The 24,111-nt window shown below is 38.8% G+C and overlaps 1 protein-coding gene across 2 annotated transcripts in view; it reads left to right on the top strand.

The window, feature by feature from the left end:
- The window catches only part of RRAGB (Ras related GTP binding B), a 35,327-nt gene extending 11,490 nt beyond the window's left edge, over positions 1–23,837 (top strand). For both annotated transcript variants that reach the window (XM_063083647.1, XM_063083646.1), the window contains 6 exons: positions 1,320–1,542; positions 9,247–9,342; positions 11,480–11,602; positions 21,040–21,131; positions 22,367–22,482; positions 23,368–23,837. In XM_063083647.1, the coding sequence (XP_062939717.1) occupies positions 1,320–1,542; positions 9,247–9,342; positions 11,480–11,602; positions 21,040–21,131; positions 22,367–22,482; positions 23,368–23,465 (748 nt within the window). In that variant the 3' untranslated portion in view covers positions 23,466–23,837. The remainder of the gene's footprint in view (positions 1–1,319; positions 1,543–9,246; positions 9,343–11,479; positions 11,603–21,039; positions 21,132–22,366; positions 22,483–23,367) is intronic.
- The last annotated feature ends 274 nt before the right edge of the window (positions 23,838–24,111 follow it).

Here is a 24,111-nt window from a genome sequence, read left to right as displayed (position 1 = left end):
TAGGCTCTGGAGTTAGAAGAGGTTTTGTATCTCAGCTCTTTTAGCTGTATTATCTTGGGTAGATCATTTAAACTCTCTGAGTCACAGTTTCTTCATCTGTACAATAAGGATAATAATGGTACCAACTCACAGGGTTGTTTTGATGATTAAGTCAGATAATATATGCAAAAATATATAACAAAATGCCTCACAAAACAAATAGATATTGTTAGCTCAGTGTTTCTCAGCTCCTAGCACAGAGGCAGCCATAGAGTAGGTGCTTAATGAATATTTGTTGAAAGAATAACTTAATAGCCAACTATTCTATAAGAAAATGACTCCATTCCAGCTAGTAGATGGATCATTTACCACCCTAGCATCTCTCTCCACACAAAACCTTTCTCATTATCATTGCTTCCAATTCTCTAATCTATGTCAAGAGATTAGTTCAAGTCCCTTGCTTTCATGCACTAAGATATGATTTTCATTTTTATATATAAGGCAGCTGAGGTCCAGGGAGATTATGATTCTCCTAAGGTCACATAGCTAATTAATAGCAAATTATAGGACTAGAACCTAGATTCATGATTTCTTTTCCCCACTATGCAATGCTGCTGTTTTCTGCTGGCCAGCTGGTAATTGAGAACTTCTTGGAAAGTATCACACAGCCTAATGAGCAAAGAGCAACATTCTGCTAAAAAGTTATCATTGGAGTCATTTTCATATAGTTTAGAGTTTTTGACTATTGAGTTATTCATTCAGCAAGTGTTCATTGAGCACCTAATACTTCGTTAGAACCTGGGAAACGATATGGAACAGTAGCAGACGGTCCATGCCTTCATGGAACTTGCTCTCTAGAGAAGTGAATACCATCAAATAAAAACTCACACAGATAACTGTAATATCACATTTGTAGTAAGTGTTGGAAATAAGAGGAATGTATTGGTATAACAGCCTATGGTGAGCGGATTGGTTAAAGTCAGGGAGGTCAGGGGTCATTTCTGTGAGGAACTATGGATTGAACTAAAACCTGAAGAGATAAGCAGGAGTTAGATGAAGAAGCAGGTGGATAGCATCTGAGACAGAATGAACAGCATGTGTAAAGGCTCCATGGTAGATAAATCATGGCCCACTTGATAAACTAAGTGAAGGTCAGTGTGTTTAGGAGAGGAGCAGAAGGTGGTGCAAGTTGGGGCTTAAGAGGTAAGACCTTTATTTGCCCTTTAAATCTAAGGCTTAAGATTATCTTTATCATTGATCAAGCCAATGAAAATAGATTATAAGCAGGAGTGATTGAACTGAGGACTTGCTTACTATCTAGATTTTTTTTTCCCTACCAGACAAGACACCTTCATGGAAAATTATTTCACTAGCCAACGGGACAACATATTTCGAAATGTGGAGGTTCTGATTTATGTCTTTGATGTGGAGAGCCGCGAACTGGAAAAGGACATGCACTATTACCAGTCATGCTTGGAGGCCATTCTGCAGAACTCTCCAGATGCCAAAATCTTTTGCTTGGTACACAAAATGGATCTGGTACAGGAGGATCAACGGGACCTGGTAAGAAACAGAAAAGATGCTGCACCAAATGATTAATATGCTTTGCAAACTTCTTTTGTAGAGGTATGGGTAAATTTTTACCATTCATTTTTTAGGAAAAAAAATCTTAGCATAAACTTTCAGAATAAAGTTCTGTCATTTGTTTAAAAAATACTCTTAAACACATTTTCCATGGTACAGAAAAGACAATATTCATATAGCAAATAATCTTTATAATTAGGTAAGGAATCTGACCATGTGACATCACTAAGGAGCCTTTATTTATTTTTTAAATAGGTTTGATTCCCCTGTTTTACTATCCTTCAGAGCAGGGAGATACTGTCAAGGCTAGAAGACCCATCAGGAGTGAGATGAAGAAAGCTTGCTGCTGTCACTAGATTGATTTAGGAAACTGATATATACCAGTTCAAGTGCCAACCACACTATGTTAGGCACTATGCCAGGTCCTTCATAATTGTACTGACATGGTATATTTCTTTTCTTTTCTGCCATGGGAATTAGTACACACAAGTTTAAACCAGAGAAGACACAGTATGGGGTGATGTCACCAAGATGGTAGAGTAGGAGATACCAACCTTCATCCCCTCCACAAAAAAATAAATATAGATAGCTATCTACAAACTGAAGTAGCCCAGAGCAGGACCAAGAGCCCATTACAAAAAAGGCACAATAGAATGGGTAAACTCCTACCTAGCTTGGAGACTCCAGGACTGGCAAGTCACAAACACAGTCTAGCTTCAGTTTGCTCAATATAAAATAAGAGGATTAGATTTTATGGTCTAAGTTGAAATAGAAGATTCTCCCCTATTCCCAAGGGTAGAGCTAAGGAAAACAGTTTTAGAATAGGTTGGTGATGTAGAAGAATATAATTCCTCTTTGGATTAAGTATAAGAGTCTAAAGATATTCTTTATTGAACTAAAGGAATTTTTGGTAATAGCTGTGGTAAGGAGAGACAGTATGTTTGTGTGTATGTGTATAGAAAGACAAAGAACACAGAGAGGGGACGTGGGTATTTATTTTAAGGAATAGGCTGAGCTGATTGTGGAGGCTGGCAAGTCTGAAGTCTGGAGGGCAGGCAGACAGTCTGGAGACCCCAAAAAGAGTTGATGTCGCAGCTCAAGGCAGAAGGCAGTCTGGAGGGAGAATTCCTTCTTCCTGGGGCTGATTAGATGAAGCTCACCCACATTATGAACAGTAATTTGCTTTACCCAAAGCCTATGATTTAAATGTTAATCTCATCTGGAAAATACCTTCACAGTGACATCTAGACTGCTGTTTGACCAGATGTCTGGGTACTGTGGCCTGGCCAAGTTAACACGTAAAACTAACCGTTATAGTCCACCCCTTGTCATCTTGGCATTCATGCACATCTCCTGAAACGATACTTAATCTCCAAATGAAGACAATAGCAAGGTCATACTTCCACTTAATTACAACCAAAAATGTGCTAACTCTTTCTGCAGAAGAGGATGCAAAGTCCTCAGGTAATGTTTACTCTTCTCCTTGCTATCCTATACCTTAAATGTTACAGTATAAAGTTTACAATACTTAAATATTCTGATATAAAGTCTATAAATCTTATGTTTATGATAAAGGAATAAGAGAGGGAAGAAAAAGGCATTTGCTTAATACATACACATATATGCATATTCATGACAAAATAAGGAAAAATTACTCATGACAATTACAGTTATTGTTTGTATAACTGGTAACATGATTGTAGCTGATATTCATAATTACTTTCTTCAGTTCCAGATTCTCTTTGTCCAGAGCAAGTACCACAGCTAGTTGTAGTTTTTTACTTGGTGGTATAATGCAAAGACGATGAGTAGATCTAATGGTCAGAGCCATTAGTAGACCTGCCTGAATTGGGTTGTTGTAGTTTTCCATTCACCGCACATGGTATTCCTACAAGATGCCCTAAGAGATCTGTATTCCAAACATACTCTTCCTTACCTCCATTGAGAAGCACTAGTCCAATATCCCCTTGATAATCAGTATCAGTCACCCTAGCCAGCACGGTAACTCCCTTCTTTGCCTGCTGATTCAAAGGCATGAAGAGCCCAAAGTGACCTAGTGGCAGTCTTAACTTCCAGTTCAGTGGAATCATTGTTGTCTCCTGGTGGATGCATTTCTGCCTTTAGAACTGAGACCTCTAGGCCAGCAGAGCATAAGGTCACAGAAACAAGGAACAATAACTTTGCTAGTAGATCGCTAAGGGTAATGGTGAGTGGTGCCACTCCCATTTCCACCCCTTGATTCATGGACCCATGAATCCTCACTATGGAAGAAAAAGTACCCTATGTTGGATGCTTATTCAAAGGATATAGAGCCTCTTAGAGAACCTTGCCCCAGCCCTGCAAGGTATTGCCACTGAACTGGCACTGTCACTGAGCCTTTAAAAGGATATTTCACCATTCTGTCAAGCCAGCTGCTTCGGGATGGTAGGGAACATGGTAAGACAAGTGAATTCCTGAGCTTGGGTCCGTTTCTTCACTTAATTTGCTATGAAGTGAGTTCCTTAATCAGAAGCAATACTGTGTGGAATAGCACGATGATGTACAAAGGATTCTGTAAGTCCATAGATGGTAGTTTTGACAGAACCATTATATGCAGGGCAGGCAAATCTTTGTTTAGAGTAAGCGTCTAATCCAAAAAGAACAAAACGCTGCCCCTTCCATGATGGAAGTGGTTCAGTGTAATCAACTTGCTACCAGGTAGCTTGCTGATCACCCTAGGGAACGGCGCCATACTCAGGACTCAGTGTTGGTCTTTGCTGCTGGCAGATTGGGCACTCAGCAGTGACCATGGCCAGGACAGCCTTGGTGAGTGGAAGTCCATGTTGCTGAATCCATGTATAGCCTCCATCCCTGCCACCATGGTCACTTTGTTCATGTACCCACTGGGTATTGACAGGGTGTGCTGAGGAAAGAGGCTGAATGGTCATCTTATCCACTTGATTATTAAAATCTCCCCATGAAGCTATAGGTGTAGTCTAGGAGAGAGAAGGCAGTGTAGCAGGAATGGGGAAAACTGGCATTTGGGTCACTTCTTCATGTAACTTACTTGTCTCTTTAAGGCCTGCTTGAGCCTGATCTTATATATACCACTTTAATTTGGTGATGGAGTGCATGCCTGGCTTAATGGCTTGGTAGGTCAGATAACACCCAGTTCAAGTTAAGCAGCTCAGGTCGCATGGTAACTTGGTAGCCCATGTTTAAGTGTTTAGTCTGTACTAAGGCCCAGTAACAAGCCACGAGCTTTTTTTCAAAAGGAGTGTAGTTATCTATGGAGAATGGCAGGGCTTTGCTTCAATATCCTAAAGATATGCACTGCGATGCACCTATGAGGGCCTGCCAAAGACTCCAAACAACATCTCTATCTGCCACTGACACTTTAATCACCATTAGGTCTACTGGATTATATGACCCAAGAGGCAGAGCAGCTTGCACAGCGGATTGGACCTGTTATAGAGACTTCCTCTCTTCTGGGCCCCACTCAAAACTAGCAGCTTTTGGGGTCACTTGGTAAATGGGCTGGAATAACACAGGCCAGATGAGGAATATGTTGCCTGCAAAAATTCAAAGAGGCCCCCCTAGACATACTGACCTTCTCTTGGTTGTAGAAGGGGCCAGATATAACAACTTACCCTTCATTTTAGAAAGGGTATCTCCCCACACCACTGTATCCCTAGAAATTTTGCTGAGGTAGAAGGCCCCTAAATTTTTGGGAGATTTATTTCCCACTCTCTGACATGCAAATGTCTTACTAGTAAGTGTAGAGTAGTTGCTGCTGCTTGCTCACTAGGTCCAGTAAGCATAATGTCATCAGTGTCATGGACCAGTGTAATGTCTTATGGAAGGGGAGGCAATCAAGATCCCTGTGAACTAAATTATGACATAAGGATAGAGAATTGATATACCCCTGAGGTAGGACAGTGAAAGTGTATTACTGGCATTGCCTGCTGGAAGCAAACTGCTTCTGGTGGGCCTTATGGACAAGGGTGGAGAAAAAAGCATTTGTCAGAAAAATAGCTGCATACGGATACCAGGGGATGTGTTAATTTGGTCAAGTAATGAAACTGCTCCTTGCACAGAGGCTGCAGTTGTAGTCGCCACCTGGTTAAACTTATGATAATCCACTGTCCAAGAGCCGTCTGTCTTCTACACAAGCTGAATAGGCGAATTGATTGGGGATGTGGTGGGAATTGCCAGCCCTGCATCTTTCAAGTCTTTGATGGTGGCACTAATCTCCGCAGTCCTTCCAGAAATGCGATACTGCTTTTGGTTTACTATTTTCCTAGGTAGAGACAGTTCTAATGGCTTTCACTTGACTTTTAGCCCTTACTCCACTAGTCAGGGAGCCAATGTGGGGATTCTGCCAGTTGCTGAGTATGTCTATCGCAATTATGCATTCTGGAACTGGGGAAATAACCATAGGATGATTTGGGGGACCTTCTGGACCTACTGTGAGACAGACCTGAGCTAAAACTTTGTTGATCACCTCTACTCTGACTGGTGGACCACAGTAACATTTTGGGTCTCTTGGAATTAGTGTCAGTTCAGAGCCATTGCCCATTCGTCCCCCAAAAGTCTGACTATTTCCTTTTCCCCTATGCACAGTTACCCTGGTAAAAGGCTATAGGTCCCTTGGGAGAGGCTGGGAGGAAGTTTAAGATTATAAATTTTTGGCAGTGCAGCAGGGTCCTTTTCAAGGGGACCCAGCCTCCCTTTCATCCAGGGGTCTGTAAACTGGTGTAAGTCTAGATATTGACTGAGAGGCCATGACTCTCTGTTTTTACAATTCAAGTTAGATTTTTGATCACTTGACCCACAACTCTTCAACTTATACAGATCAAGAAAGAATTTAGTAGACTTACCATATATTTCAGTTTTAAAAACACCGTGATCAACTAGCCAGTGCAATAGGTCCGTGTAAGTCAGATTTTTCTGATTGCTGCTTTGACTCTGCTGTCCATTATGGTAACTATGCCCACTTTGCTCTTGGTTATTAAGTGTTTCCACTTGGCTCCTACCACTTCAGGGTTTGATTACCCCCATTGCATTTAGGTTTCTTAATTCAGTGGCAGCAGTTCCCACTGCAACTTCCAGCCTACAGAAAAGAGTGAACACAGAGCTAGGGAAGGAAGCTGGGGCCCCTCTCACAAATTTATTTCTTAGTTGTGGTGAAAGGTATGTCGTCTGGGACTTCTTAGGGTTGGTGAGTAGGTCTTAAATGACAAATCCACTTGAACATACCAATTTCCCTAGGCCTTTGGATTCCTTCCTCTATAGTCTACCAAGTCAGGTCTGGCATTTCAACTTTATTTAGTGTAAGCCACCTTTTGGTCCATGTTTTAGCCAACCAACCAAATAAACTGTTAAGAGTCCTTTCTTACCCCCTGAGCTGCAACATTAAATACAGAATCTCTGCTTAGTGGACCCTTATCAATAAATTTAGCCTGATCCAACTTTATATTCCTTCTACCATTATCCCACACCCTTAATATCCATTCCCACTTATATTCCCCCAATTTTTATCTACGTAAATTGGAAAAATTATGCAGTTCTTCTGGAGAATAGCACACTTCCTCATGGTTCACACTTTATACCTCACCTTTAGGAGCCTGCTAGGACTTGAGTCTACTTACAGGTCTGGAAGCAAAGCAGCGTGGTAGAGGTGAATCAGTAGTGTCTTGCAAAGCAGCGACCTCAGGAGAGGCCGTCACAGTTTACTCAGGGACAGAGTGGCTGATTCCTCTGGCAAAGAAGACTCATTAGAATTTAGGGTTCAATATATCCAGCTTCATCAGGATCTTCTCATATGACCCCATTCCAATTTTCAGAATCCTATTCCTTCCCAGTCAGTGCCCTCACTTTAATAGCAGACACCCTTTTCAGGATGGGAATTCAATTTGCATTGTAATTCATCTACTCACAGGGTGAGATTTGAGTTTGGTTTTCAGCAATCTCAGCTCTGCAGCTATAGGATATAAGGGTTTCTTTCAGGACAGACATAGAAGCTTTCAGGTCATTTATATGGTGCTTGAACTGGGAATTCAGATTTCTGAGCTCATCCTTTTCTTTCCCCACTTTGTACAGCACAGTTAGAATTAGCCAGCCAATCTTATTATATTCATCATTTTGATAAAAATGTTCAAAGTTATGTATGTGGTCACACAGAACCTTGCCTCTTGTAAGTATTTGATTAGGAGTATCCAGTGGTGCTATTTTGTGTGTCTCTGTTGCCATGTCATACCGTGGACTATCACTGTTCTTTTCTACTAAAAATAGAGTCATTAGCACCTTTATATCTAATCAGATTAGAGAACCAATTCAGAAAACTCATCCTTAATATTCTCCTCTAGAACCAATCTCAGTACCAAAGTCTGTATTAGTCAGGGTTCTCCAGAGTAACAGAACAAATAGAATGTGTGAATGTAGGGCCGAGCCCGTGGCGCACTCGGTAGAGTGCTGCGCTGGGAGTGTGGCGATGCTCCCGCCGCGGGTTCGGATCCTATATAGGAATGACCGGTGCACTCACTGGCTGAGTGCCGGTCACGAAAACGACAAAAAAAAAAAAAAAAAAAAAAAGAATGTGTGAATGTACATATATATTTTTATATATATACACATACATATGCATGTAGAGAGAGAGAAAGAGAGGGAGGGGGAAAGAGGGAGAGAGGAAGAAAAGGAAAGAGGGAGGGAGGGAGAGAGAGAGAGAGACTGATTTACTTTAGGGAGTTGGCTCAGCCAATTGTGGAGGCTGGCAAGTCTGAAATCTGCAGGGCAGGCCAACAGACTGGACACTCGTGGAAGAGTTGATGTTGCAGTTCAAGTCAGACGACAGCCTTGAGGCAGAATTTGTTCTTTCTTGGGAATGTCAATCTTTTTCTCTTAAGGCCTTCAACTGATAGGATGAGAGGCCCATTCACATTATAGAGGGTAATTTGCTTTACTCAAAGTCTGTTTATTCAAATGCTAACCTCATTTAAGAATTACCTTCACAGCAACATCCAGATCAAATGTCTGTGTACCTTGGCCTTAACAAGTTGATCCAAATTAATTGCAGTGTGTACACACACGTGCACCACCAGTCTGCCCACTCATGGGAAAATATCTGTATATATTATGTATGTGTGTAAATATATATTTTCCCATGTGTATGTGGGCATAGGCACATAGAAACATATCCAAGATGGATATATATTTGTGTGTGGGGGGGGGGGTTATATCTACATAGCCAAGTAAATACAATACATATGTAAATAATGTATATGAATGTATGTATATGTGTGTGAGAGAGAAAGATATATACAAAGGTTAAAATATTTTGATTTACCTCTTGATATGGGTATAGCTATCTTAAAATGACCCAGATTTGGTGATTTGGAATGTTAAATATATTTTATCAAGACTCCTCTGTATGTTAAAGTTTATTTTCTAACATAGTGCTCTCAGTAAGTATGCAGCACAAACAGCATTGGCCTGAAGAATTCTAGTAACCATTTGTACTTTTAGACCTGACCTGAAATAAAGTCTGCCATCTTAGTTTGTGAAATAATGTACATACTCAAAATTCCTCTTAAGAAGGAGCAAAAGCTCCTGATTAAAATATGCTGAAATAATTGCATCTTAAATTTTGCAGTGAAAGATGAGAACTGTTATATGCTGATAAGTATGTTGGACTTCTTAATTCAGATTTTTAAAGAGCGAGAAGAAGATCTGAGGCGTTTGTCTCGCCCACTGGAATGTTCTTGTTTCCGAACATCTATCTGGGATGAAACTCTCTATAAGGTGTGTATGTTTCCCTGAGTTTGCTCATTTTAAGAGTGTGATAAAAAGCTAGAAGGATATTAACAAAACTAAAAGAGTTTAAGCTATTTGATAGCCATCTAGATTGGATTGTACTAAAAAAAGAAATAATCTACAATAAATCGAAGAATATCAAACTTAACATTAAGAGGTTTTGGTTTTGATCTTAGATTGAGTCAACATAGCTGCCAAATCACCCTGAATTAGCCAGTTTGGTCATGACTAATTTGATACTGATCTTTGTGATATCAGAGGTTTCACTTACTGGCCATCATTCATTTTGATTGGAGTTGTGTCTAGTATTCAGGTACCTCTACATGATATGAGTTAGTCTGCTTAAGATTGGATGTAAATAGAAGAAAAATATTTAGGGGAGAAATTGGAGAAAGGAGTCTTAGAATGAGATATGTTATGCTTAGGTTATGGTAACTTCAACTTTCACACCAAGTTGGAGACCAGTGTTGTTTCAACCAGAAGGATTGTTCCCATTGCTGGAACAGACACTACACTGCTTGCAGTAATTGTAAAGTTTAGAACAATAGTTGTTTTATGAATGAAGCTGAAATTACCTTATTGGCCCATAGGCTCCTTATCCTGCTTCCTCCCTTTCTCCTACTGACCTAGTGATTTGAAGGATTGGCTCTTTTTGGGTCTTCCTGTGGTCAGACCTTCCTTCAGACTGCTTCTGGTATCCATTGCCACGTCTAACTCTGGATGGGAAAGCATCCTTCACTGTCACTGTCACTGTTAGCTAGAGCCTCAGTATCAACTGCATCTGACGGGTATATACAGCCAGAAGCACAGAAACCTGACTTACTGAGGAGAAAAACCATTGACTTTAAAAATAGCCATTTTTTTTAAACTAATTCATTTTTTCCCCCAATATTATGTTGACCCAGCCTCACTCTAATAACAGGTCATTTTGAAATACCTGTCCAGGAAATACTTTTCTAGATAAAATATGGGCCAAATTTCTCTCAAAGCCTTATTCCCATAGAAAAGGACCAAAGACAATTGGCTAATCATAACACTGCTGTGAGTGACAGTGTCTCTGCTGTGGTTAGCTTTAGTGCCTTCTCCAAGATAAATTCAGCAGTGACATTAACACCAACCTGGGAACTTGGAACCTGAAACTCCACACCTAAGTAATAAAACTAATTGGAACACAGATATCGCACTACTATCCTTTTTATCAATGTTGCATATTTTTATACAATATTATATTAATGTTAATTTTTATACAATATTCTTAAATTTTTATACAATATTAAGTTTTAGTCAACAAGTACTCATTGCATACCTGCTTGATGCTGTTGGATATGCAAATGACTAAGACCAAGTTCCTACTCTCTAATACGGAAGAGAAGAACAAAGTACACCTAACCAGACAAATTGGAATGAAAGTAAAGGAAATATTATAATGGAAATAAAAACAAAAGAGCCTTAAGAAAATAGAGAGAGAGTGTGATTTATTTCAACTGCTTATATTAGTCATGCTCCTCTGGATGACTCAGTTTTAGGCAGACACACAGTGGACCATTTTTAATTCAGTTGGATCAATAATTTATACAGCTGACAACAAACCTTTGGGAATGATAATGCCACTAATTTCTCTTGTAATGGTGTATTATTTTATTGAGGGGAAGGATCATTTATCTGTGTAGCTCTACTATTTTCATGATATTGGTTCTTGGGTGTATATTAAATATAGCATTATTAGGTTCTAATCTTTAGAGCAGTCTACACTGTTGGACTTAAATATTTGTTGAATGGCTGGATTAGAAGCTTTTTAGCACAGTATATCATATTTTTCAATTTTTTTCCTAATGCAACATGATGCGTTAAATTATTTGTTTACTTTTAATTATCAATGGAAAGAAGTTTCTCTAGCATTTTACAAAAATGTTTAAACTTAAAGAAAATTCAACTCAAGGATGAAAATCAAATATTAGCTTCATTTTCTCATTTCATTTGTGTTATATTTAATGCCAGTGTTTGGGACTCAATAATCATATTTTGCTGACTATATGTTATAGTGTATTTACTCATTTCACAGATCTGATCTGGAACTGGCAGTTTTATCTGCTAGTAATATTACACTGTGTTTCTGTCCTGCTAGGCTTGGTCCAGCATTGTTTATCAGCTGATTCCCAATGTTCAGCAGCTAGAAATGAACCTAAGGAATTTTGCTGAAATTATCGAGGCTGATGAAGTACTTCTGTTTGAGAGAGCTACTTTTCTGGTAAGAACTTTTTGCTCTGAAGATGCACTTCACAGTGTACCTTCTATACAGCAACAGAGAATAGCATGTTACCATTTTCAGAAAGAACCTTTTCCCTCTTGTCATTATTTCAGCATGAACAGCCTTATTTATAAAGTAGTATTGTCAAGAAGCAACCTGAAAGAAGTCCTTTGATGTGTGTAGCTCTTTAGGAGTTAGTAAAACTTTGATTTTTGCAGATATGCCTTACTAGAGAGTTTAGATTATTTCTGCTAATAACTGTTCATTGTGTTAAAGAATTTCTATTTCTTGTCAAGAAGCAACCTGAAAGAAGTCCTTTGATGTGTGTAGCTCTTTAGGAGTTAGTAAAACTTTGATTTTTGCAGATATGCCTTACTAGAGAGTTTAGATTATTTCTGCTAATAACTGTTCATTGTGTTAAAGAATTTCTATTTCTTGTTCACTTATGTTATGACATGTAGGATATTTTCCTTTTGAGAAAACTGGCAGCCCACTCATTTTTTCAAAAGACTGAGTTGAAAATGTAACATGGAAGAAATGTAATGGTCAACTCAGTGACATAGCTAAGAGTTCAGATGCAGACGACTTCTGGTCAAGAGGGCAGAATAGGCGGTCCCCAGCATCACTGTCTTCCACAACTCAGCCAATTTACAACTGTAAAAAAGTAATGACAGCCAAGTTGGGGCTGTTAGAGCTCAGGGGAAGAGGAGGAGAGACCTACAGAGGGCATGAAGGTGGGAGAAGCCATGATGAGAGAAAGAAAAAGTCCCTCTGACCATTTCAAATCCCGGCCGCTTCCAGGCTGGAGCTGTTGAGTGCACAAAACAGGAGCTGGCAAAAGACAGCTGTGCTTTTCAGATGAAGTTGCTTGGAGGCAGCAGGGGAGAAGGGGGCTTTGGTGTCCCCCAGGCCAGCAATACCATTAATAGGGTTCCCATGGACCAAAATGGGAGCAAGGAGCCACAACAACTGAAAAAAGGGAGCCACTCAGAAGCCGGTGAGTCATCGCAAAGGGACTGGAGCATGGCCTGTCCCATGGGAAGTGTTTGGAGCACGGGTGGTGGGGGAGCCGGGCCCACCAGGTGAACACTGGGGCATAGAAAGGACAGCTGATCTGCCCCCCCAATCAGTGTAGGACCACTCAGAGGAGACTGGTCAGGAATATAGAATTGCATGGGGTGCAGTTTGATGAAAAGACTCAGGCCCAGACCAGTGTTTCTACACAACCCAGGTGCACCGGATTTCACTAGAAGTACCTATAAAGTCAACCATTAAAACCTGAGCTGCACAAAAAGCCTTCCCTAGGGAACCATCAGCAAAGCAGCAATTTAGCTCAACCACAGAGCTCAAGTACTGGTCCTCACAGGAAGTTACCCCATTTTAGAAGTAAGCAAAGGACAACAAATTAGTTCCAGCGCAGAGTTTAAGTGGTGGGAACAGCAAATAATCCAACACAGAACTGAAAGATAAAACAAAGTACCCACAACCACAGACAAAGTTTGATATTCACTAGTAAAGTTCTCATTTCACCAAAGAACAACTATAACATCTAGAAGGACTGGAAGTCCCTTGGACTACCAAACCAGAAAGGGGAGAGGTCTGCGGGCCTCAGCCATGCCCCCCAACACCTGCAACCAGTCCCAAGGGTGGGGCCTCGGGCCTTGGCCACACCCCCCCGACAAGCACAACCACCCCAGCGATGACCACCAAGCTGTTGCAGGAAGCACCCTGGGCACTCCCAAGCTGAGGCAGTTGGGGGCCGAGGGCCTCAGTCGCACCCTCGCAACACGAGCAACCAGCCCACCGACGATCACTGAGCCACTGCAGGAATTGCCCTGGCTCTCCCAAGCTGGGGTGGTGGGGGGCTGAGGACCTCGGTCACACCCCCCCACATGAGCAACCAACCAAGGAACAATCACTGAGCTGCCGCAGGAAGCACCCCGGGCTCTCCCAAGCTGAGGCAGTAGGGGACCTTGGGCCTCGTTCATGCCCCTGCCAACACGAGTAACCAGCCCAGCGACGACCTCCGAGCCACAGCAAGAAGGGCCTGGGGTACCCGAGCTGGGGTGGTGGGAGGCCAGGGCTTTTGCCACACACCCCTGACATCTGTACCCAGCCCAGCCATGACCAACCCAACGCTGGAAGCACCCTGGTCTCCCCTGTGGGATTGAGGGGGGTGCCACAGTCCTCAATCCTGCCCTTCCTCCTTCCATCATATTTCCTTCCTCTTTCCCCTCTCCCTCTTCCTCCCAACTGCTCTGCAACAACCTCATAGAATGTAAAAAATAATATTAATGAAAAAATAAAATTAGGAAAAAGACTTTTCAGATGGAGAACTGGAAAGGGAAAGAGGTACACTGGTATTTTCGTTTTTCTCCTAAATTGAACGTAGCTTCCATATCTTGGCTATTGTGAACAGAGCTGCAATGAAGATGGGAGTGCAGCTACACCTTCAACACGATCATCTCCATTCCTTTGGGTATATACCCAGAAGTGGTATTGCTGGATCATATGGAGGATCTATCTTTAGTTGTTTGAGAAACCTCCATACTGTTTTCCATAGTGGTGGAACTAATTTACAGTCCAACCTAAATGTCCATCAATGGATGATTGGATAAGGAAACTGTGGTATATATACACCATCGAATACTAGTCTGCCATAAAAAAGAATGAAATTTTCCCATTTGCAACAACATGGATGAGCTTGAGTGAAGTAAGCAAAGCACAGAGGGATAAATACTGTATGTACTCTCTCATAAGTAGGAGCTAAGAGATAAAGAAGAATGGAAAGAAAGGCCACAGTGGTGCATTGGACTTGCAGAGGGAGAGAACATACCTAGGGATACAAAGTGGAGTGGAGTGGGAAAAGGAGGATTGGGAGGGAGGTTGGGGATTATTGAGGGAATAATTGGGTAGGGGACACAGGGTATCACAATTTATGGTAATGGACATGCTGCCAGTATGGATCTAGCCATCATATCTTAGAGATGAGTGGTGACAATTTGCTTTGTACCCCATGAATATTCATAACCAATAAAAACAAAACAAAATATTTAAAACAAAATTAAATTAAATTAAAAAAATTAATTGAACTTAACAACTATATTAAAGCTTAAATAATAGCAGAAAAATTCCCAGGTATAGGGAGAGATACAGGTCTTCAGATTCAGGAGGCCCAAAGATCGCCAACCATATTCAACCCCAAAAGGTCCTCTCCAAGACACGTTATAATCAAACTGGCAAAGCTCAAAGACAAGGAGAGAATCTTAAAAGCTGCAGGAGAGTAGCATCAAGTCACCTATAAGCGAGCTCCTATTAGACTAACATCAGATTTTTCACCAGAAACCTTAAAAGCCAGAAGAGAATGGGATGATGTATTCAAAATACTAGAAGACAAAATTGCCAGCCAAGAATACTTTATCCAGCAAGGCTCTCCTTTCAAAATGAAGGACAAATAGTATATTTTGCAGACAAACAAAAACTGTAGGAGTTTGCTACCACACAGCCAGCCTTACAAGAAATTCTCAAGGGAGTACTGGATCTGGTATATGAAAAACAATAATCACTACCATGAATACTCAAGAAAGAACAAAACCCACCAGTAAAATAAAAATGCTAACAATAAAGAGGAAAAAAAAGTTTTATCTACCATCCCAAAAAACTGGCAAACAGTAAATCATAAAGAAAGGAACAAAAGGTATTTAAAACATCCAAACAAAAATCAAAATGCCAGGAGTAAATCAACACCTTTCAATAATAACTCTTAATGTAAAAGGTTTGAATTCCCCACTCAAAGGACACAGACTGACTGGCTGGATTAAAAAGATTGATCCAACAATATGCTGCCTTCAAGAGACTCCTCACCTGTAAAGACACAGACTAAGAGTGAAAGGATGAAAAAAGATATACCAAGCATATAGAACTGAAAAAAGAGCTGGAGTAACTATTCTTATATCAGATAAAATAGACTTTAAAGAAAAAAAATATGAAAAAAGATGAACAAGGCCTCTATATAATGATAAAAGGATCTGTCCAACAAGAAGACATAACAATCATAAATACATAGGCAGCCAACATCAGAGCAGCCAGACTTATAAAGCAAGCACTATTAGACCTAAAGAAAGAGATAGACACTAATATCATAATAGTAGGGGACCTGAACACTGCACTCTCACATTGGACAGATCATTTAGGCAAAAACTCAACTGAGAAACACAAGATCTAAACAACACTCTAGACCAATTGGACTTGGCAGAAATTTACAGAACATTTCATCCAACAGCCTCAATATTCATTCTTCTCATCAGCACATGGAACATTCTCCAGGGTTGACCATATGTTAGGTCATGAATCAAGCCTCAATAAATTCAAAAAAATTGGAATTATCCCATGTATTTTTTCAGACCACAATGGATTAAAACTAGAAATCAATAACAAATGAAACTCTGGAAACTATGGAAATTAAACAACATTCTACTTAATGACATATGGGTCCAAGAAGAAATTAAATAGGAAATCAAAAACTTTATTGAAAATAATGACACATCATACCAAAACCTGTGGGATACTGCAAAAGCAGTATTAAGGGGGAAATTTATCATATCAAATGCTTCAGAAGAATAGAAAGATGGGAAATAAACAACTTAACACTTTACCTTAAAGAACTAAAACAATCCAAACCCAAAGCTAGTAGATGGAAAGAAATAATTAAAATCAGAGCAGAACTAAATGAAACAAAACCCGAAAAACAGTACAAAAGATCAATGAAACAAAAGGTTGGTTTTTTGAGAAGATAAATAAAATCAACAAGCAATTAGCAAGACTAACTAAAAAAAGAAGAGAGAATACACAACAGAAACTAGAAATGAAAAAGGTAATATTACAACCAATACCTCAGAAGTACAAGGAACATTAGAGACTACTATAAACAACTATATACCAACAAATTTGAAAATCTGGAGGAAATGGATAAATTTCTGGACACACACAAACTACCAAGATGGAGTCAAGACAGAAAATCTGAACAGTAACAATCAAAGGATTGAAGCAGTCGTCCAACAAAGAAAATCCAGGATAGGTGGCTTCACTGCAGAATTCTACCAAATCTTTAAAGAAGAATTAACCCAATTCTCTACAAACTTTTCCAAAAAATTGAAATAGAGTCCATTCTCCCAAACTCATTCTGAGGCAAACATCATCCTTATACAAAAAGCAGACAAAGATACAAGAAAAAAAAAAAAAAAGTACAGGCCAATATCTTTGATGAATATAGATGCAAGAATCCTCAATAAAATACTAGCTAATAGAATACAGCAACATATACATAAAATTATACACCATGATGAAGGAGGATTCATCCCAGGGATGCAAAGTTGGTCCAACATATGCAAATCAATAAATGTGATACACCACATCAACAAAATCAAAGACAAAAACCATATGATCATCTCTATAGATGCTGAAAAAGCATTTGACAGAATTCAACATTCATTCATGATAGACTCTATAAATTGGTTTAGAAGGAAAGTATTTCAACACAATTAATGCCATATATGTCAAACCCACTGCCAATATCATCCTGAATGGGGAAAAGTTGAAAGCTTTTCTCTTAAGAACAGAACAAGACAAGGATGCCCACTCTTACCACTCCTATTTAACATAGTGCTGGAAGTACTAGCCAGAGAAGTCAGGGAAGAGAAGGAAATAAAGGGCATCCAGATTGGAAAAGATGAAGTCATACTGTCCCTCTTTGCAGATGCTATGATCCTATATATAGAACAGCCTAAAAACTCTACAAAAAAACTTTTAGAGTTAATAAATGACTTCAGCAAAGTTGCAGAAAACAAAATCAACATGCAAAAATCAGTAGCATTTCTATACTCCAACAGTGAATTATCAGAAAAAGGAATCAAGAAAGCTAGCCCATTTACAATAGCCACCAAAAAAATAAAATACCTAGGACTAAATTTAACCAAGGGCATGAAAAATCTCTACGATGAGAACTACAAACCACTGTTGAGAAAAATTAAAGAAGACACAAGAAGATGGGAAGATATCCCATACTCTTGGGTTGGAAGAATTAGCATTGTGAAAATGTCCATACTACCCAAAATGATCTACAGATTCAATGCAATCCCCATCAAAATTCCAATGACATTTTCCTCAGAATTGGAAAAAAGCAATCCAAACATTCATAGGGAAGAACAAAAGACCATGAATAGCCAAAGCAATCCTGAGCAAAAAAAATAAAGTTGGAGGCATAACACTACCTGAATTTATACTACAAAGCTAGAGGAACAAAAACAGCATGGTAGCGGCATAAAGACAGACCTAGATACCAGTGGAACAGAATAGAGAATTCAAATATCAACCCATGCACCTGCAGCCATCTGATCTTCAACAAAGGCACCAAGACTACACACTAGGGGTGAGACTGCCTCTTCAGTAAATGGTGTTGGGAAAATTGGGTGTTCTTATGTAGGAGAATGAAAGTAGACCCATACTTTTCACCATATACCAAAGTCAACTCAAAATGGATTAAAGAATTAAATATACATCCCCAAACAATCAAACTCCTTAAAGAAAATATAGAGGAAAAACTCCAGGAAGTAGGGTTGGGTACAGACTTTATGAATATGACCGAAAAGCACAGGCAACCAACGGAAAAATAAGCAAGTGGGATTATATCAAACTAAAAAGCTTCTGCACAGCAAAAGAAACAATTAACAGAGCAAAAAGACAACTGACAGAGTGGGAGTAATTATTTGCAAAACATACATATGACAAAGGTTAATAACCAGAATATACAAGGAACACAAACAACAGCAAAAAAACAAGTAACCCATTTTTAAAAAGGGCAAAGGAGCTGCATAGGCATTTCTCAAAGGATGATATATGAGTTGCCAATAGACACATGAAAAATGCTCAACATCACTCAGCATTCAGGAAATGAAAATCAAAACTACTTTGAGATACTATCTTGTTCCAGTTAGGATGGCTAATAACCAAAGACTGAGAATGAAAAATGCTAGTGAGGATGAAGAGAAAAAGGAACCCTCCTACACTGTTGGTGGGACTGCAAAATGGTGCAGCCTTTACGGAAAATGGTATGGAGGTTCCTCAAACAATTACAGGTAGATCTACCATATGACCCAGCTATTCCAGTGCTGGGAATATACCCAGAGGAATGGAAATCATCATGTTGAAGAGATACCTGTTCTCCAGTGTTTATTGCAGCACTATTCACAATAGCCAAGAGTTGGAACCAGCCTAAATGTCCATCATCAGATGAGTGGACAAGGAAAATGTGGTACATCTACACAATGGAATACTACTTTGCTATAAAAAACAAATGAACTATCATTCACAGTCACATGGATAGACTTAGAGAAAATTATGTTAAGTGAAATAAACCCAGGCACAGAAAGAGAAATACCACGTTTTTACTTATTTGTGGGAGTTAATAAAATAAATAAATATACAAACAAATAAACTGGGGGGGGGGGAAGAAGACACAACAATCACAATAATTCCTTCAACTTAAGACAAATGAACAGATATGGTGTTGATGGTGGGGTAGGAAGGAGGAAAGGGAGGGCAGAAAAGGAGGAATTGGGGGCCGACCCCGTGGCGCACTCGGGAGAGTGTGGCGCTGGGAGCGCTCCCGCCGCGGGGATCCTATATAAGGATGGCCGGTGCGCTCACTGGCTGAGCACGGTGCGGCCGGTCACAAAAAGACAAAAAAAAAAAAAAAAAAAAAAAAGGAGGAATTGGTAAAGGGGCACAAAAATCAACTACATTGTATATTGATAAATTTTTTTTAAAAGGTTACTGTTTCTATGATCCTGAGGGGAGGATGCAAAACCAGTATTATGTTTATAAGTAAATTTCTAAAATAGTAGTAATAGAAACTAATCTGAGGTGTTACAATGCACTGCATAAGTAATTGGTAATTAGCTTAGTAAATGTAACTCTAAGAGCAGCTCCCTGAAAATAATTTGTTTCTGAGCTCTACCAATGCTTGGTGATTTTAGACACATTTCTTAATCTCTCTGATCTTTGCCCCTCTATAAAGTGGGGATAATAATGTATCATAAGTATACTGTGTAGATTAAAATAGGACAAGGTAACAGTAAGCCCCTAGCAGAAGCATTGTCATGTAGTTGGTAAACTGTTAAACATTGGTTTCTTTTGCTATGACAGCAACAGAGGGCAGAGAATCCAAAGTGAGATTTATCCCACTTCCATTGTGGAAACATTATTTGTAACTACATCAGTATTGGGGAGCCATCTTTCCTGCTAGCTGGTACAGCTGAGGCAAGGAGTCCTAACTAGGGTGTCTTTCTGCCTCAGCCCACTGGCAGGGGTCACTTGCTTGGAATTGTGCTACCTGAGCCCTGTTTTTCCTGCTAGTATGAGTAGCAACAAATAAGCTCTTCTGTCTGTCTTGATGTACATGGTATGACAGAATCCTGCTTCAGCAGTATTCCTCTGTTCTATCCACCACACGTGGTCATACATGTTAACCTAATATGAGCTCCCTATTCCTCATTTCTTTCTCTTGAAGACTAAGTTTAGGTGTGATTGACTATGTTCGGGGGGGGGGCGGGTAAAGTCAAGCAAGGGGGACCTGTTCCACCTGATATTGGTATAGGAATTATTTTGAAACTTTCACATTGTCTCAGGAAATTTACTTGTGAATTTTCTTCTGCTGAGTGACTCAGTTTTGGTTAGAAACTTTGCATCTGTGTATTCAGCCTGTAGGTAATACTTGCGTGGTTTTCTCAAAATCTGAAAGTTAGGGAAAGTATTTTCAGCTGGTGTAGGTGTCCATCCTAAATTGGTTCATTCATGAACAGTCTTCAGAGATTAGAATCATCTATTTAAACTTTTAAAATATAATCTCTAAAGTTGTTTTTTTTTTTTTTTTAGTTTGGTGTTTGTTTTTGGTGGCTGGCTAGTATAGGGATCCTAACCCTTCACCTTGGTGTTATAACACTGTGCTCTAACTGAGCGAGTCTTCATTAAAAATAAGTACATTAAGCATACCTCAAGAACAGCTAGGAGTTTTTATTTTCCTTTTTGACTTGTATTTTTGTCTAAATCAAAAATCATCCTATGAAATATTGAACTAAGATAAACATTTAATGATTACAGGAAGTGAGAAAGAGCAGCAGTGAACCAAAATAGATTATACTTAAATGATCTAATAAAATTATAACCAAATGGCGCACCGGATAGGTCATCCAGGTGGATATTGAAATCACAAAGAATGTTGACAGAATATGGGACAGAGGAGAAGAGACAGTAAGCCATGTGCCAAGTCTACCCTGAAAACCAGAGTGACCAAGAGATTGATAGATGTCTGCTTTGAGGAGTAACAGAGGGTGATATGACTTATTTCATATGGATTCAAAGGACAATGTTCTTTTTCATAGGTAATTTCTCACTATCAGTGTAAAGAGCAGCGTGATGCCCATAGATTTGAGAAAATCAGCAACATTATTAAGCAGTTCAAGCTAAGCTGCAGGTAAGCGATCTTGTAGACATGGTCTATATATCTTTGGGAAAAAATTGTTGTTTTTGAGATGTTCAAATAACTACAGTTGACTGCACTTCTATATTCACAATAGTTCCTCCAATCAAAAAGAAAGCTAAACTTTAAGGAAGCCTGTAATTGACTGAAGTGCAGGTCATTGTCCTTTAATATAAACTCAACTGGTACAGAAGACTATGAAAAATATCTAAGAAGAGTACCCTTTTGAAGTGTGTGATACTATTTGAGAAGAAATAAACAGACAATATCCAAGAGAGTTTTGAAAAAGAAGGAAGAAGAATTTTCCCTATTAAATACCAAAATTTACTATAAAATACCGTGATTAAAATGGTGAGGTAGTGATTCAGAAATGGTACAAAATAGAGTCTAGAAATGTCTAATCATGTTGTGTCAGCTTTGAGTAAATAAAATTTGAATCTTAGCATTGTGAATATAGGAAGAAGGAATGGATGAACATCATAATTTAGTAAAGATTTAATAATTGAAATTCTTAGTAAAATTTTTTGTTTGTTTGTTTTTTGTTTTTGTGACCGGTAAGGGGATTGGAACCCTTGGCTTGGTGTCGCCCGCACTGCACTCAGCCAGTGAGCGCACCGGCCATCCCTATATAGGATCCGAATCTGCAGCCTCGGCGCTCCCAGCGCCGCACTCTCCCGAGTGAGCCACGGGTTCAGCCCTCTTAGTAAAATTTTGATGCCCAGACAATAGGTATAAAATTGCTCCCTTTATACTTTAGCTCACTTTGAGAGTTTCTGGAATGTTTTTGCTAACATTTTAAAGAAGAATGACAAGCAAATATAGTTACCTTGTTTGTTTTCAAAGAAATGGGATCATTTCTTGAATTTAAATGTAACACTGAAAAGATATAGGTATTAATCTCAATGATAGTGAAATTTCAACTTAAAATGCTTCCTGAGTATTGGCGAAGTCTTTTGTAACATGATTTTTGACATGGATCTAGGTCTAGGCCCATTTTCATTTCACAGTCAATATCAAGTCCTAACCCACTTTCTATCCCAGTCACTTTCCAAAGCATGTTAAATTCAATCATAGTTTCCTTGAAAAACAAAACAGGGTTAATAATCAACTGTCTTGACAAAGTGGTGAATTGAGGTATAACGCTATAAAAATGTTTAACGTAAAAGTAAGAACTCCTTATATTGTTGTTATTTTATGATCTTTTACCAATTTTTTCCTTTATCCTATAGCAAGCTGGCTGCCTCTTTCCAGAGTATGGAAGTCAGGAACTCTAACTTTGCTGCTTTCATTGACATCTTTACATCCAACACTTATGTGATGGTCGTGATGTCTGATCCATCCATTCGTAAGTTTAAACTTAGCTGACATAAGTTCAAGCCACATATTCTTTAAACAGTTGCCCTAGAGGTAATACTTTATTAGATACTTAAAAACTATTTTGTGGCGAGGTTGGTTATACGACAGTGTGAAGGTACTTAATCCCACTGAACTGTACACTTAAAAATGGTTAAAGTGGTAAATTTTATGTTGTGTATATTTACCACAATAAAAAATCTATTTTAGTACTAGTTGTAAATAGTTTTTTATTTACTAGACTTATATTTTTAAGCTTTAAAATAATTTAGCCTCTAAGGTATGACGTTTTTCTTCATGGGTACTTCAGAAAGCAAGTCACTAAATCCAGGAATTTTAAAGAAAAGAGAACCCAAATCCATGATTCGTTCTCCATATGGTATAGATTTTTAAAGGACTAGTTAATCTAAGCTGAAACATTTTATATGTCATTGCATATTCTTTTGTACCATATTCTCATATTTTTATTATGGGCATGAAGGGAGATGTTTGGTGATTTTATACCATTGAAATAAATGTTCTTGCAATATTTCTAGGATCTTCCCAGAGTTTAAATTATCTTTCATCCACTGGTTTTTCCTACTTTAGGTTAATATTAAAATATAACATAAGATAATGAGTTTTACGCTATGAGCTCCAAACCAAAAGATTTTGGAAATTTATTTTGGAAATTTTGTGTTTAGAATATTAACAAATCTTCTGCTTATTCAGAAAAATTAAACCTTAGTGACTTGGGACCTCCTATTCCTATATGTTCTCTCTGACATACATACATCGAAGGATTTGGCTCTCTTTGGTTTATTTGTTTTTACTAGTCAGACACTCCTTTGGCTGTCCTTACTTATACTGTTGGGTATCTTCCCACCTCCACCCTCAGCTTCCGCAGCTACTCTGATCAACATCCGCAATGCCAGGAAACACTTTGAAAAGCTGGAAAGAGTGGATGGACCAAAGCAGTGTCTTCTCATGCGCTAAACATTGCCGAATATTGTTTCACACAAAAAATTGAAAGACTGTTTCGTAATTAATCTTAGTGTTGTATTCATATATGTAAGCTCTGAAATATGATGCTTATCGCTTCTGTATTTCTTCTTTACTCTCCAGTCTTAATGTCTAACCTTGAATGCTATTTACTCAAATAGCCAGTGAGGAGTTAGAAGATGAGCTGTCCATGAAGTTGTTATTACATAAAAGTAGATGATATGTAAGTATTCTGATAATAATGTTCTAATAGTAAGTATTCTGATAACCTGGTTCCAATAGTTGTGTATGCCAAAGCCTTTCTTGGCATTAGCTTGTGTTCCTTATCAGATAGTAATCTAAATGTTTGGAGTATTACTGTTTCCTCAGCATGTGTTAAAAATATTCCTTAACTTTAATTGTAAATAAACTTTGGCTGTTAAGGATTTCAGTGTCTGTTTTTCTTTTGCTTCTTTTTTCAATTTTACCCTAAGAAAGAGCAAAGGAATTTCACAGTTATCCTAAATGAAGGGGAACTGCTCGTTGGGAAAGAGTACATAATAAAGGTGGATGGGAAGAATGGAGCCAGATTATAGCCTTAAAGCTAGGCAGAAGACTTTAGATATATGATACCTAAATGTCATAGGAAATAGGAAAGCAT

The sequence above is a fragment of the Cynocephalus volans genome, chromosome X (assembly GCF_027409185.1).
Source record: "Cynocephalus volans isolate mCynVol1 chromosome X, mCynVol1.pri, whole genome shotgun sequence".
Taxonomy (NCBI): Eukaryota; Metazoa; Chordata; class Mammalia; order Dermoptera; family Cynocephalidae; genus Cynocephalus; species Cynocephalus volans.
Note: the sequence above shows the minus strand (reverse complement) of the source record. Positions and strands in the feature narration are given on the sequence as shown.